Consider the following 14,321-nt stretch of genomic DNA (forward strand, 5'->3'; position numbering starts at 1 on the left):
ATCACCTCTGCTTCAGGGCATCTCATCCACCTTTGGGCCTCAGGCCATAACTGCTCCTCTGGGGGTGTCTGGCAGGGCAAGGGGTAAACCTTGCCCTGATTTGACCAGGACCTGCATGTTCCTGGAGGGTTTGAGGGGGTCCAGGCAGACAAGTTGGGGCAGCAGGCTCCACTCCTGCACCTGCTGGTGTTGGGCCTTGGCATAGTGGTATCCACTTGGCCCTGGGGTAATGGATTTGTTTTTCAGCCCTGTGATTACCTTGATGCTGGTGTCCAGGTCTTCCCAGCATCAACCTGCCTTTTAGCTTTCCCCAGCCCCTCCCTGCTTTGGGACCACAATCCCTGCTTCCTCACTGCATCACAGCTCTCATGGATTGCTCCCAGTCCTGCTTCCCCATCCTGATGGCAGGTCCCCAGCGTGGCTCTGACCCTGCCTCCTCCCTGCTTTCTCCTTGCAGTGAGCCCCACTGCCACCACAGCCCCGCGGATCACCCGCTCCAACAGCATCCCCACCCACGACTCCACCTTCGAGCTGTACAGCACCTCCCAGATGGGCAGCACCCTCTCCCTGGCCGACAAGTCCAAGGGCATGATCCGCTCGGGCTCTTTCCGGGACCCTGTGGACGATGGTGAGAATGTGCTGTGCTCCTGCCCAGGCAGAGGAGGCTGCAGAGGGTTGGTGGGGCTCCCTGCACCCTTGTCCATTCCTGCTGGTGCTGCCATGGCATTGTTGGATGGGTGGCTGTGTCCCGTTTTTGGCATCAGAGCAGGGACAGCAACGCTGAGGGCTCTGTTGGACTCTATGCTGGCATCAGCCCTGGGTCTGCCCTGACCCCCATGGGTACTCTGTGTCCTTGGGTTGCCCCCAGGGTGCTGTGACACTGGGAAGGAGGGGATCCAAGCAGACAGGGAGGGCAGCAGAGCCCCTGGGTTCCCCAGAGAGGAGAGTGCAGGTGGAGGGCACGCACCGAGAAATGAGCAGTGCTGAGCAGCTGCCATCCCACCCTGTACCTCCCCCAGGCCCCCCCTGAGAGCCCAGTCACTAGGTGTGCCCTGACCTGTTGGCCCTGGGTGCTGCTCTCCGGGGCACCCTGACAGCTCGGGTTTTCCTGTGTTGCAGTTCATGGATCGGTGCTGTCCCTGGCCTCCAGCGCGTCCTCCACCTACTCCTCCGTAAGAGCCGCCTCCGTGCTGCTGTGCTGCTTTGTGCATGGCTGGGGGATCCGGGTGGGACTGGGGGGGGCTCTGTGCATGCCTCTGCCTGCTGCTGAGCCTGTCTGTGCCTTGCTGCCCCCCTGACTGCCTGCCTCTGTCTGTCTGTCCCTCTCTGCTCTCACGCTGCCAGGCTGAGGAGAAGATGCAGTCTGAGGTGAGCCCACACCCTTTGCTCACGCCTGCCCCTGCCCCCAGTGAGGGCAGTGCCTGGCCCCTCTCATCTCTGCTCTCTCCCCACAGCAAATCCGCAAGCTGCGCCGCGAGCTGGAGTCCTCACAGGAGAAGGTGGCCACGCTGACGTCCCAGCTGTCTGCTAATGTGAGTCCCCATGGGAGCCCCTATGGGGCACCCCACTCCATCCCTGCAGGGCGTAGGGCTGGTGCTGGATGTGCCCATGGAAGCCCTGATTTCCCTTCAGCTTTTTGCATCCCACACCTGGCAGCGGGTGCTCACCTGTCCATGGGTTTTTGCCCAGATGTTGGGGCTCACCTGTTTCTCCGCTTCTCCCAGGCCAACCTGGTGGCGGCCTTTGAGCAGAGCCTGGTGAGCATGACATCCCGCCTGCGGCACCTGGCTGAGACCGCCGAGGAGAAGGTGGGTGTGCTGTGGGGCTGGTGGATGCTGGGCTTGGGAGATTGCCCCAAGGGTGCTCTTGAGTGGGCACTCCATGGCTCCCAACTCTGCTGCCCCAGGACACGGAGCTGCTGGACCTGCGAGAGACCATTGACTTCCTGAAGAAGAAGAACTCCGAGGCCCAGGCTGTGATCCAGGGTGCTCTAAATGGCACTGATGTCACCCCCAAAGGTAAGGCATGATGCTGCAGCCCTTCCTGAGTTGGGGTGCTCCTGCTGGGACTGGCACAGGGCCCCAGGGCACACCCTCTCGTGGGGGAAGTTCATTTGGAGGCAGGGTGCCCCAGGCAGCAGCTTTTCTCCACCTGGGATCCTTGAGAATCTGAAACCAGGAATGTACAGCCAGAGCTGTCGCCATGGGAGGTCACAGTAGTGGTATGTAGGGGAATGGTTGTTTGTCAATCTTGGGAGACCTTGCCAGGCCCTTTGCCAACAGCCAGTTTTGCCTGCTGCTATTCACTTTGTTCCCATAAGTGCTGTTTGTAGCCCCAAAACCCCATTGTGAGTGCAAGGAGCTGTCAGGGAGATGGCCTGGGACAGCAGCAGGATGATATGTGCCCTGGGCATCTCCCTGGCAGTGCCCATGTGGTGTCTGAGTCCCATGTCATTGTTACAAGGTGGCTCTGAGAGCTCAGAAGGTGTTGGGTGGGAGGAGGAATTGGGTGTAGGGAGGGGGGACCATAGGGTGCTCTGGTTTTGGGACAGTTGCAGGTAACTGATCCCTCCTTTCCCAATCTCTCCTGCTTCTCTGGTGGACCCCAGAGCTACGTATCAAGCGGCAGAACTCCTCTGACAGCATCTCCAGCCTCAACAGCATCACCAGCCACTCCAGCATCGGCAGCAGCAAGGACGCTGACGCCAAGAAGAAGAAGAAGAAGAGCTGGGTGGGTTGGATGGGGCACTGGCAGGAGAAGTGGGGCTTGGGGAGCCACTGGCAGGGTCTGCTCAAGGTCAGCCCCACAAACCAACTGCTCTCAGTCTGCCTTGGCATTGGGGTTGGTGCTCCCTGTCCTCTGGGGACAGCAGTGGTGAGGAGAGTGTAACTGCCATGGATTTGTGTCTTGAATTGTTGGCTGGGACTTCTCCAGCCCCTTCAGGAGTTTTCCAGCCCTGGCCCTGCATGCCTGCTTCCTTGTGTATTCCCCCATGTCTCCCTCCTGCGCACGCAGGCTCTGACAGTGTGGAGGGCTGGCACCTCGGCCGGGCAGCTCCTTCCCTGCACCAGGCAGCTCTGAGCTGGATGTGCAATTAAGTCTTGCTTTGTTTTGTTTCTCTTCCCCTATGCTGACCTCAACCCTTTTTTTCCAGGTGTATGAGGTAAGTCCCACGGTGTCCAATCCACCTGTGCCCAGCCAGGGCCTTTGCTCCATTTCATGGGACGGTGCTCATACACTCCCCATCCCATCCATCCCACTGGCACTAACCCCAGCACAGGCCATCCTGGGTCCCCAGCCAGGCTGTGCCCACCTTGGCTGCTTCCTTTGATGCCAAGGACAAATATGCACCCACAAGGAGGGCCTTGAACTGCCATAGACAGACAGCAGGAAAGGCTCACATGGGACCTGCCCCATGGATGGGAACAGTCCCCTTCTTGCCTAGGGAAGGCAGGCACTCTCCTGACTTCCTGTAACTGGATCTTTTGGGATGGAGGCCTTGGTGCAGCCCTGCCAGTGTCACTGAGGACACTGGAGTGCACTGCCCATCTCTGCCTCTCCAGGGCTGCCTGATGTGGTCTCAAGTGGCTCTGTCTCTGCCAGCACCCACATAGGTCTCAGTGTTTCCCTGCTCCCACCATCAGCAGAGCTGGATACCTACTTTGTTTACACTGAAATGCAATGTTTTTGCTTTTGGGAACACCCTAGAGCAGTCTGCTAGTTCCTGTGGGGATTGGGACAGATCCAGTGTGCTCACCATCCCTTCTTTCTCCCACCTTCCCTTGGAGCAGGCCCTGGCAGTCCAGGGCACATGTTGTGAGCCCAGGGTGCTCGTCCTGCTGCTCTCCAACCTGCTGGTGGGACCCAGTGTGGGTCTAGTTTGTGCAGTGTCCATCCCCTTTCCTGGCCCCAGCCCACTGCTCACCCACCACTGCTCTGTGTGTGCTGTGTGCATGCTGCATGCTCAGGTGAGACACCTGCATGCTCTGTGGAGGGCTGGCTACCCCTCTGTGCTTCCAGCAGGATCCACGGGGCAGAGGGAGGTGTGGGGCAGGACCCTGGCTCGGTAGTGGCTGGAGCAAGGGACATCCATGAAATAAATGCCTCTTGCTGAAATGGCTGTGGTGGGGTGAATGTGGGGATGGATTGGCCATTCTTGATGGACCAGGGTGTTGGTGCCATGCCTGAACAGCCTGGTGTAGGTGCTGGTGGGGAGCAGGGCTGGGAGACATCCTGACTAGGACATGGGTCCCACTCTTTGGGGCTCTGGTGCCATCCAGGCTGGGGTGAGTGTTGCCCAAAGGGCTGTGCCAGAAGAGCGGGGTCTGGCTGCAGCCTTCCCCAGCATGGTGGAGGTGCTCCTTCTGTGGTGGGTGTGGTTGTACTGGTCCCAGCTCAGACTGTCTGTGGGTCCTGGACAGACAGGGCAGGACCAGGCCAGGTCTCTGCTTGTGAGGCTGCACTTTGGATTGTGTCTAACTAGTTTTCCTTCTCCTGTAGCTACGCAGCTCCTTCAATAAGGCCTTCAGCATCAAGAAGGGCCCCAAGTCGGCTTCGTCCTACTCTGACATAGAGGAGATCGCCACGCCAGACTCGTCAGCCCCCTCCTCCCCCAAGCTACAGCATGGCTCCACAGAGACTGCCTCGCCCTCCATCAAGTCCTCCACATCCTCCTCCGTGGGCATTGACACGGCTGAGTACGTGGGGCCAGGGAGGGCAAGTGGCAGGGGCAGCAGGCTCCTGCCAGGGACATGTGTGAGACCTGGTCTCCCTTGGCCTAGGCTCTTCCAGGCCCACAGTGAGGGCGAGCCTGAGAAGAAGGAGGTGTCAGAGCTGCGGTCAGAGCTGTGGGAGAAGGAGATGAAGCTGACAGACATCCGCCTGGAGGCCCTTAACTCAGCCCACCAGCTGGAGCAGCTGCGGGAGACCATGCACAACATGCAGGTGAGGACTCCTGCCAGCAGCCTGGCTGCTCTCAGTACCAAGGTGTCCACAGTCCCTGCATTCTCACCACCATGCTGCACCCCAGAGTGCTGCTGGTGTACAGCTCGTTACCCTGTGCCTTGCCTTGTTGTGCCCCAGCTGGAGGTGGATCTCCTGAAGGCTGAGAATGACCGTCTCAAGGTGGCCCCTGGGCCTTCAGCAGTGCTAGGTGCTGTTCCCAGCCACATCACGAGCACATCGGCCTCCTCTTCACCACGGCGCTCCTTGGGTCTCACCATCGGTCACGCCTTCAGCCCCAGCCCGGGGGATGCAGGTAGGGGTGATAGAGCTGCTGGCAGATGGGGAAGGGCTGGATAGGGAGGAGTGTGTGTGGTGGCAATGTGCTGCTGCTCACCTGGAGTGAGCAGGGGATCTGTTGTGCTGCTGGTGCTGCTGTTGGCCACAGCAGGATTTGCTTCTGGCTGGGCACAGCCAGGCCTGGTGGCTCAGCTCTGGCAAGCACAGCCTCACTGCTCCATCCCCAGACATGTCCCCCATGGATGCTGTCAGCGCTGGCACCCAGAAGGATGAGCTGACACTGCGGATTGTGGTGCGCATGCCGCCCCAGCACATCATCAAGGGGGTGAGTGTGGGTTCTATGGGCAGCCTGACCTGTCACGGTGTCATGGCCCTGACAAAGGGGCAAAGGATGCCTCCCAGGGCTGGATGTGGTGCTGCAGCACTGCACACTTCTACCTTGGCTCCTAGGACCTCAAGCAGCAGGAATTTTTCTTGGGCTGGACCAAAGTGAGCGGGAAGGTAGACTGGAAGATGCTGGATGAGGCTGTCTGCCAGGTCTTCAAGGTAGGAGCAAAAAGAGCACTCTTTAGAGAGCCATCCTTTGACACTGCTCCACCAGGCCCGCTATTCCTGGCCCAGGTCCTCTCCAAGCTCTCTTGGAGCTGCTCTCTGACAGCCCTGTCCTTCTCCATGTAGGATTACATCACTAAGATGGATCCTGCATCCACGCTGGGGCTCAGCACCGAGTCCATCTACGGCTACAGCATCAGCCACATCAAGCGGGTGCTGGACACGGAGCCGCCGGAGCTGCCGCTGTGCCGCCGGGGCCTGACCAGCGTTGTTGTGACGCTCAAAGGTCAGTGTGGCAGAGGGGCTCCATGGCTGTGCCATGTCCCTGCTGTCTGGGGGGGTTACAGGGTGTGAGTGGACCCTCAGCCCTCCCCTGCCCACAGGCTTGAAAGAGAAGTGCGTGGACAGCCTGGTGTTCGAAACACTCATCCCCAAGCCCATGATGCAGCACTACATCAGCCTCCTGCTGAAACACCGCCGCCTCATCCTCTCGGGGCCCAGTGGCACCGGCAAAACCTACCTGACCAACCGCCTGGCCGAGTACCTGGTGGAGCGCTCGGGTCGGGACGTCACCGAGGGCATCGTCAGCACCTTCAACATGCACCAGCAGTCCTGCAAGGTGAGGGCACACAGCAGTGTCCCTGTGGGCACCGGTGCCATGGTCCCTGTGGCCGTCATGCCATCGTCCCACATGTGACACCCGACCTGTTTGTTCCAGGATCTTCAGCTGTACCTGTCCAACCTGGCCAACCAGATCGACCGGGAGACAGGCACGGCGGACGTGCCGCTGGTGATCCTGCTGGACGACCTCAGCGAGGCGGGCTCCATCAGCGAGCTCGTCAACGGGGCGCTCACCTGCAAGTACCACAAATGGTGAGAGCCCCTCTGCACCCCTCCAGCGCAGCCCCATGGCACACACACGCTCCCCGCTGCTCTCACCAAGGTCGCTGGGCTGTGGGGATGAGGCTGCACATGTCTGCTGTGACCAGATCAGCTCTGCCTTGGGCAGGGGTGACTCAGAGGCTTTTTCTCATGAATCTTTTCTCTCTGTCACTCACTCAGTCCGTATATTATTGGCACTACCAACCAGCCTGTGAAGATGACCCCAAACCATGGCCTCCATCTCAGCTTCAGGTAGGAATTGTACATCCCTGGGGATCATCTTTGTGCGGTTTTGGGGGACAGAAGCCATCACTTGCACCTGGGTGTTTCTGTGGTCACATCCTATGGCTGGGGACCCTGATTAGGATTGAGCCCCCAGGCCTGTCCCTGCCATCCCAGAAGGACTTGATATTCCCCAGCCTCAGACAAATGCAGGGTGGGGATGCAAGGAGGGCCTCAAGAGTGCTGGGGAGCAGGGCAGCCTGTGTGGAGATCCAGTCCTGACCACTGGAGTCCTCCCCCAGGATGCTGACCTTCTCCAACAACGTGGAGCCGGCCAATGGCTTCCTGGTGCGCTACCTGCGGCGGAAGCTGCTGGAGTCGGACACGGACATCAACGCCAACAAGGAGGAGCTGCTGCGGGTGCTGGACTGGGTGCCCAAGCTCTGGTACCATTTGCACACCTTCCTGGAAAAACACAGCACATCTGACTTCCTCATCGGTACGGCCTTGCCTCACCTTCCTCCTCTGCCCCAGGCTGTGAGAAGCCTTGGGGACTGGGACCAAACCCTCCCTGGGGACTGGGACCAAACCCTCCCTGGGGAGTGGGACCAAGCCCTCCCAGAGGAGCTCGGGGGGGTTGATGTGTTCCCTGTGTCTCCCAGTCCCACAGACCACAGCTGGTGGGTGATGCACACAAGCGTTGCTCTTCCCTGGGTGGTCTTTGTTCCTTTGGGAGCTGTCACTATGGGTGTCAGCCAAGGCTGCCAGTCCTTCCAGCACCCTTCCCTGGACATGGAGGAGCTGTGTTTTCCCAGGTTAATCCCCCATGCCTCACCAGGCTTTTGGGGGATAGATTGAACTTGGCAGGCCCCTTCCTTGCCTGGGAAATGCTGTCTGTCTGCTGTGCAGGTGGATGGTGTCTAGTCACTGTACCCAAGGGCCCCCTTCCAGCCAGGTGTGCCCACCTCTGTGCTCTGAGCCTCAGGCCCAGTGACTGGAGGAGGGGCACCCAGCTCCCATTTCCACTGTCTGCCTTCCCCCCGCAGGTCCCTGCTTCTTTCTGTCCTGCCCTATTGGAATTGAGGATTTCAGGACCTGGTTCATCGACCTGTGGAACAATTCCATCATCCCTTACCTGCAGGAGGGGGCAAAAGATGGGCTCAAGGTAGCCAGTGCTGCTGGCACATGGGAGCACAAAGCAGGGTGGGGACACAGTGATACAGCCGTCATGGGTCGGGGGCAGAGGGGAGGCCCTGGGATGGTGGGTGTAACTCTCTGTCAATCCCTGTACCATGTGGCTGCTGTGGCACATGGCACTGTCCTGGGGGGCTCAGGGTGCCACATTGCTGGCTCTGGCATGTACTGAGGGCATGGCTGCCCCTTGATCCCTGCCACAGGTGCATGGGCAGAAGGCAGCCTGGGAGGACCCCGTGGAGTGGGTGCGGGACACCCTGCCCTGGCCGTCAGCGCAGCAGGACCAGTCCAAGCTGTACCACCTGCCCCCGCCCACCATCGGGCCCCAGAGCACCGTGTCCCCCCCTGAGGAGCGCACGGTGAAGGACACCACGCCCAGCTCCCTGGACTCGGACCCGCTGGTAGGCTGGCCAGCAGGAGGGGCTGGGAGGAGCTGGTGGCAGAGCAGGGCGGAGCTTTGCTTTCCCAGTTAATTCTCAGTGTAAAAAGCCTGATTTGGGGATGCAGAAACACTTAGTGCTCCCAGGAGGAGCAGTGGGTGAGGGGTGGTGGCACTGGCACGTGGGCTGCACACCAGGACACCTGGTGACATGCCAGTGAAAGGGCATGACACTCCACGAGGCATCATGTCCATGTGCAGAGCCACAGACAGGCACACATGCTCCTACATGTCCTGATGTGTCACCTGGAGAGGCTGCTGGCTCCACAGGTGATACCAGCTGATGCTGCTTTGGCACACTGAGTCTTGAGCATTCCAGCTGTGCTCGAGGCTGGATCCTGGCACAAGGGAGGGATTTTGCAGCATCTCTGGGACTTGCTTTACCCTCTAAAGAGCTTTCCAGCGAGGCTGGTTTGGGAGGGCAAGAAGGGCCAAGTGGCCTCCCCAGTCACCTGTGGGCCTTGTGTCCCCCTCGGGCTCCTGCCACGCTCCTGTCCCCACAGATGGCCATGCTGCTGAAGCTCCAGGAAGCTGCCAACTACATTGAGTCTCCAGACCGTGAGACCATGGTGGACCCCGACCTGCAGTCGACTCTGTGAGGCCCAGATGTGCCAGCCCAGGTGGAGGGGAGCTGCTGCTGGGCTGCTCTCCTTTTCCTTTGGCATCCAGGAGCGTGGGGCTGGCGAGCAAGCGGAGAGGAGAAGAGCAGGGCTCTGGCGTGTCCTGGTGGAGCCTGGGGAAACTCGGCTCATCTGTGAAAGAGCACGAGTTACCATCTCCCCTCCCAGCCCTGGGGGTAGGAGAATCCTGGTTTCTCTTCTTGTTTTTTTCTGTCTCTATTGCAAACTCTGGGGCTTTGGGACCAAGGCAACCCTGAGGCTGAGCCCCGCTCCTGGGAGCTGCAGGAAGGCCCCTGCGTGGGGCAGGGACCCCGCGGGAGCCACCTGGGCCACAGCTGGGGGCATGGGAGGAGCTGGGGCTGCAGGATGAGCACATGGGCACGAGGGGCTCTGGCTCCCTCTGTGCCCGCTGGGCCAAGCCACGGGAGCCTCCACTGTGGAGCTCCCACCCCGTGCCAGCCAAGGGCAGCACGGCTCTGGCTGCTCTCTGTGCATTCCCTGTTCCACCTGCAGCCGCTGTGACCAGCCCAAAACCCTGCTTTTCTTATTTTATTTTGGTTCCCCCTTCCCCTTTTCCTTTGGCCGAGTCCAGACTTTGCTTTGGTCCCTTTTTTTGTTCTGGTACTTCACTCTCCTGGCCTGGAGCCTGTGGCCTGGTGCCTACTGCTTCCCTGGCAGCAGTGTCCTTCCCCTTTGGTTTCTTTTGCAGCTGTTGGTTCCACCACTTAAACCACCTCTGTCACAAAACTGGTGCTCACTGAACAATCTCCAGTCCCTGAACCCACCTCCTGGGGCTGCACAGGTTGGCTGAGGTGGGACTTGGAGGCCAGTGTGGAGGCAGGTGGCAGCAGGAGGCTCCCGGAGCAGCCCCTCACATGGCAACTCCCTCCTCCTCCAAGGCACAGGGCACTGGGATGGTGTCTCCCACCAGGCTGGGATGCCACAGAGCATCCCCTCCCTGAGCTACTGGGGCAAGGGGAGGCTGCTGCTGCTGCCCCATGCCTGAGCAGCTGGATGCCATCCCTGTCTCCTTGGTGGAGGGGGGCCCAACCAACCTCTCATCCCCTTGGTGCTGCCAGGCCTGGGGCTGTGGGTCAATGAGCCTGGGGTTGCTCCCCACGCTGCCTGCTCCCCCTGGCCTTGTGCCTTCCTGTAGCCTGGCAGGGTCTGTGTTGGTGCTCTGGGGGCACCTGGGGCTGCCATGTGTCCTCCTGGCCTTATCCTGCATTGTCAAAAGGCCAGACTCCACAGAGAGGGTCGGCCCCGGTGCTGCCGTGGTGCCTTAATCTCTGGCCATGCGGGAATGGGGCACGTGGGGCTTGGGACAATGCTGTCACAGCTTGCTCCAGTATCCTCTGTCCCCAAAGCCAGCTTGGCTGGATGGAATGAAGGTGCTGGGACTGCTGCCTGCAGCACCCTCACTGGCCTGTCCCCAGCCATGGCTGTGGGGTGCCCTGCAGGTCTGCACTCCCATCCTGTGCCCACTTGGGCTCTGGGGGCCCCCTCCCTGCTGCCCTCCATCTCAGCCCCCACATTCTTCTGGGGCCCTGGAGAGACATATGAGGAGAGGTGACCCCAGGGCCAGATCACCTGAGCCCACCCTGTTCCCAAACTCTGCCAGGCTGGGGACTGGGCAGCCTCAGCCCCCTGTGCTGAAGCTGGTGTGGCCTTCAGGGACCCCTCACACCCCTCTGGACGGGAATTTCCCGCAGTGCCCCCGGAGGCTGCTGCCCCCTCTGCCCTCGGTGCTCTTGGCCGGTGTTTCCCGCCTCGCCACCCCATGGTGCTCACTCCTCCCACTCCTCCGTCTGTCTGACAGCCTCCTGCTGCCTCCGGGGCCAGCCAGCCCGGCCCCTCCCCGCGGGGATCTCCGGGATCTCTTCCCCATGCTGGCTTGGGCGTTAGGGCTTTCTGTTCGCCTTCTCTTCTGTCGAGGACTCGCTGTACATAGATCTGTCGTGGAACGCCCTGTGTGGGTTGGGGGGGCCCGGCCCTGCGCCTTGTCCCTGGTTTTGGGTTTTTTTTGTACTCTGTGATGACTGTGCTGTGCTGACTTCTTTTCTGATTGTATGAGGCTCCGGCCCGGCAGCCGCTCGAGGTCTGCAATGGGGACGCAGCTGTTCCCTCCAGCCCCTCGCACCCTCCGTGGGACTCTGGTGTCCAGGGAGGGAAGGGACTGATGCACCTTTGGGGGCTGCCCTGTGCCCAGGTGCCCTGAGGAGTCCCGTGGGAGGAGGGGCAGCCTTGCCTGAGCTTTCTTTTCTGACTCCTCCAGGGAGCCACCCAAACCTGGACCAAACTGTAGCCGTCCCCCACTGCTGAGCATCCCCTGGCCTGTGTCCTGCAGGTTTGCCCCATCCCTCCCCAGGTTGGGGCTGCCCCTTGTGCCATCCCCTCGGCCCCAGCAGCTGGAGGTGAGCGGCCCGTGAGGTGTGATCCAGGAGGAATCTCCAGGGGAAGGAGAAGGGCCATGCCAGCAGCCCCTGGGATCAGCTGCTGGGGGGCTTGGCTGGGCTTACCTGGCAGGAGGGGCCAGGTCCTGCTGGATTCCTCCTGGCTTACACCAAACACCTCCTGTCCCCAAGGCTGGCAGCTGTCTGGGGCCAACCCCTGGCTGTGGGCTGAGCCCCTCTGTCCCCAGGGAAAGGGTCCAAGGATTGCTTTAACTCATCCTCCTGCCACCTCCAAGGGTGCCCACCACTCCCAAAGGTGCCTGTTGTCCCAAAAGGTGCCTGCTGTCCCCAAAGGTGCCCATCACCCCACAAGGTGATATCTGCCACCTCCAGAGGTGCCAGTTGCCCCCAAAGGTGCCCATGGTCCCTGGGAGTCCCCCTGAGGGGCTGGAGGTGGGTGATGCCAGTGCCTCACCCTCCTGCCCCCTCGAGCTGCTGCTGCCTGGTGGCCTGAACCTTACAATTTTAGCTTTTTTCTAATAAACACAACCAACCTTTTTTTAATTAAATAAAAGATGAAATGGACAAATTCCTGTTCTAGATTATCTGTGTAATTGACTGGGTTTTGTGTTTCTTAACTGCATGGTATTCCTGCCGAGGGGTTTTATAGCACTTTTTAAATTTCTCTTTAAGATTTTGGTCCAGATTTCTACTCACGCCTGTCTGTTTTTTGCTTTTTCCTTGCACCCTCCACGTTTGTAAACTCGCTCCATTTTATACCTGATGTTGAGACCCAGCCCCACGTTGTATATAGCTGCGGGAACAATCATAGGGAACAAACAAACACCATCTGGACTCTTTCCACGATTAGTTGTTTTTACTTCAAAGAAATTTTAAAGGAAATATAAAAGGAAGCCAGGAAAAGGCTTGAGGATATTCTGAAAAGACAGAAACAAATCCAGCCCTGCACCAAGTCAGCTCCTGCTGCCCACACTGCCCGCACCAACTGGCATGTCTCTTCTCAGTCGTCTGTCTAACACCATTGGATTCAATAAAGTGATCTCCTGTACTGTCGGCTCCTGGTCCTGTGTCTGCGGCTCTGGCCCTGTGTGGCAGAGGGGAGGGCAGTTGTACACATCATAGAATATGATGGTTTGGGAAGGGACCTTAAACCTCATCTCAGTGGAAGGGACACCTTGGACTATCCCAGGTTGCTCCAAGTCCCTGGCCTTGAGCATTTCCAGGGATGAGGTGGCCACAGCTTCTCTGGGTAGCCTGAGCCAGGCCTCACCTCCCTCACAGCCAAGAATTCCTCCCCAATATCCCATCTAACCCTGCCCTCTGGCAGTTTGAAGCCATTCCCCCTTGTCCTGTCCCTCCAGGCCCTTGTCCAAAGTCCCTCTCCAGCTCTCTTGGAAGGGAGAGGGACTGGAAGGAGCTCTAAGCCTTCTCTCCAGGCTGAGTATCCCCCAGCTCTCCTAGCCTGTCTCCAGAGCAGAGGGGCTCAAGCCCTCAAAGCATCTGCCTCTGTCCTTGGTAGTTGCTTTTCTGCAAAATAAGAAGGGAGCCTGAGTAGAAACGCTCCTGGGTTGAAATCTCGGCTGTTTTCAGGATGCTGGGAACAGTTATAGGGATTGAGGACCTCTCTCCCGAGGTCACACTCCTGTAAAGTCTGGGGTGGGCAGAAATGCTCCTGGTTTGGAATCTTGGCAGTTCAGGACATGGAAAGCAGGAGGTTCCTTTTCTGGGGCGGGGGAGAGAGGTCCTGCCTGAGGTGAGCAGGGGGAGGAGGGCTCAGGGTGGGTGGGCATTCCCAGGGCCCCTTTTTCCTCACCAGGTCTGATCTGATCTCCCATTTGAAAGGACATGATGGTGGCAGATGCCACATCGGCACAGGGGGACAGAGGTGGGACAGTGTCCCTGGTGCAAATCCAGTTGCTCTGCCTGCAGCAGAGCACGGCTGGAGGCTGAAGCAGGCAGGGAGAGCCCGCTCTTCCCGCGGAATCTCCAAGTCTGTTTTCTCCCCTCCGGAGAGCGATGCTGGAGCAGGGACAGATGCTTCAGGAGCCGTTAATTAATGACGGGATGGCGATGAGCTGTAAGAGGCTGCAGTGGCGGATCCAGGGCCAGGAGAGGGCTCTTCCCATCGGCTCCCGCTCCTCCCGCAGGGCGAGTTCACACGAGTTCCTTACATTGGGTGCGGTCCTGGACACGGAGAATGGGACCGGTTTTGGTGACACCCGGCCCCTCGTCCGCAGAGATGTCCCCAGCGAGTGCATCCCGACCTGTGCTGACTCCAAGCCCTGTGCAGGCAGCAAAGCAGGCAGGAGAGGAGAGCAGGAGGGAGAGGAGGCAGGGGAGCGTCAGAAGGGTCCCATACATCGTGACTACGGGAATTGCCGCGGCGCAGAGACAGAGGAATCGGTCCGAGCCATGGGGCGGGGGTGGGAGGATGCAGAGGGACCACACGGGGCTGATGCTGACGCTTCAATTTCAGACGGACTCCAGCGTTTGCACACACTCAGCTGCCCTTTTCAAGAGTGATGGGCAGGGGAGGGTCCCTTCGGTTGGGGTAACCAGCACCCCTGGGTGCTGCAATGGGGATATGGCCCCATGCAGGGCCCTTCCCCTGCCCCCGGTATCCGGTGGGAGCTCCTGCCTGTCTCTGTGATGTTGTCGGGGGCTGGTGCAAGGTTGGGAGGGGGTTTTGCTGCAGCAAAACTAGGGTGTGCAGTGGTTTTGGGTGATGCAGCTCCCAGCTGGGCTGGAACCTCGGGA

The 14,321-nt window shown here is 59.8% G+C and overlaps 1 protein-coding gene across 4 annotated transcripts in view; it reads left to right on the forward strand.

The window, feature by feature from the left end:
- Positions 1–12,612, forward strand: part of NAV1 (neuron navigator 1) — a 74,536-nt gene extending 61,924 nt beyond the window's left edge. For 2 of the 4 annotated variants that reach the window (XM_077190708.1, XM_077190709.1), the window contains 19 exons: positions 458–628; positions 1,120–1,172; positions 1,345–1,368; positions 1,455–1,532; positions 1,725–1,808; positions 1,907–2,018; positions 2,609–2,730; positions 4,501–4,944; positions 5,083–5,257; positions 5,469–5,566; positions 5,692–5,787; positions 5,920–6,079; positions 6,177–6,412; positions 6,512–6,666; positions 6,856–6,927; positions 7,200–7,396; positions 7,944–8,062; positions 8,295–8,492; positions 9,034–12,612. In XM_077190708.1, coding sequence (XP_077046823.1) covers positions 458–628; positions 1,120–1,172; positions 1,345–1,368; positions 1,455–1,532; positions 1,725–1,808; positions 1,907–2,018; positions 2,609–2,730; positions 4,501–4,944; positions 5,083–5,257; positions 5,469–5,566; positions 5,692–5,787; positions 5,920–6,079; positions 6,177–6,412; positions 6,512–6,666; positions 6,856–6,927; positions 7,200–7,396; positions 7,944–8,062; positions 8,295–8,492; positions 9,034–9,129 — 2,690 coding nt within the window. In that variant the 3' untranslated portion in view covers positions 9,130–12,612. The remainder of the gene's footprint in view (positions 1–457; positions 629–1,119; positions 1,173–1,344; positions 1,369–1,454; positions 1,533–1,724; positions 1,809–1,906; positions 2,019–2,608; positions 2,731–4,500; positions 4,945–5,082; positions 5,258–5,468; positions 5,567–5,691; positions 5,788–5,919; positions 6,080–6,176; positions 6,413–6,511; positions 6,667–6,855; positions 6,928–7,199; positions 7,397–7,943; positions 8,063–8,294; positions 8,493–9,033) is intronic. The other 2 variants (XM_077190707.1, XM_077190706.1) reach the window with 2 other exon arrangements.
- Positions 12,613–14,321: the final 1,709 nt, after the last annotated feature.

This window comes from Agelaius phoeniceus, chromosome 25 (genome assembly GCF_051311805.1).
Source record: "Agelaius phoeniceus isolate bAgePho1 chromosome 25, bAgePho1.hap1, whole genome shotgun sequence".
Lineage (NCBI taxonomy): Eukaryota > Metazoa > Chordata > Aves > Passeriformes > Icteridae > Agelaius > Agelaius phoeniceus.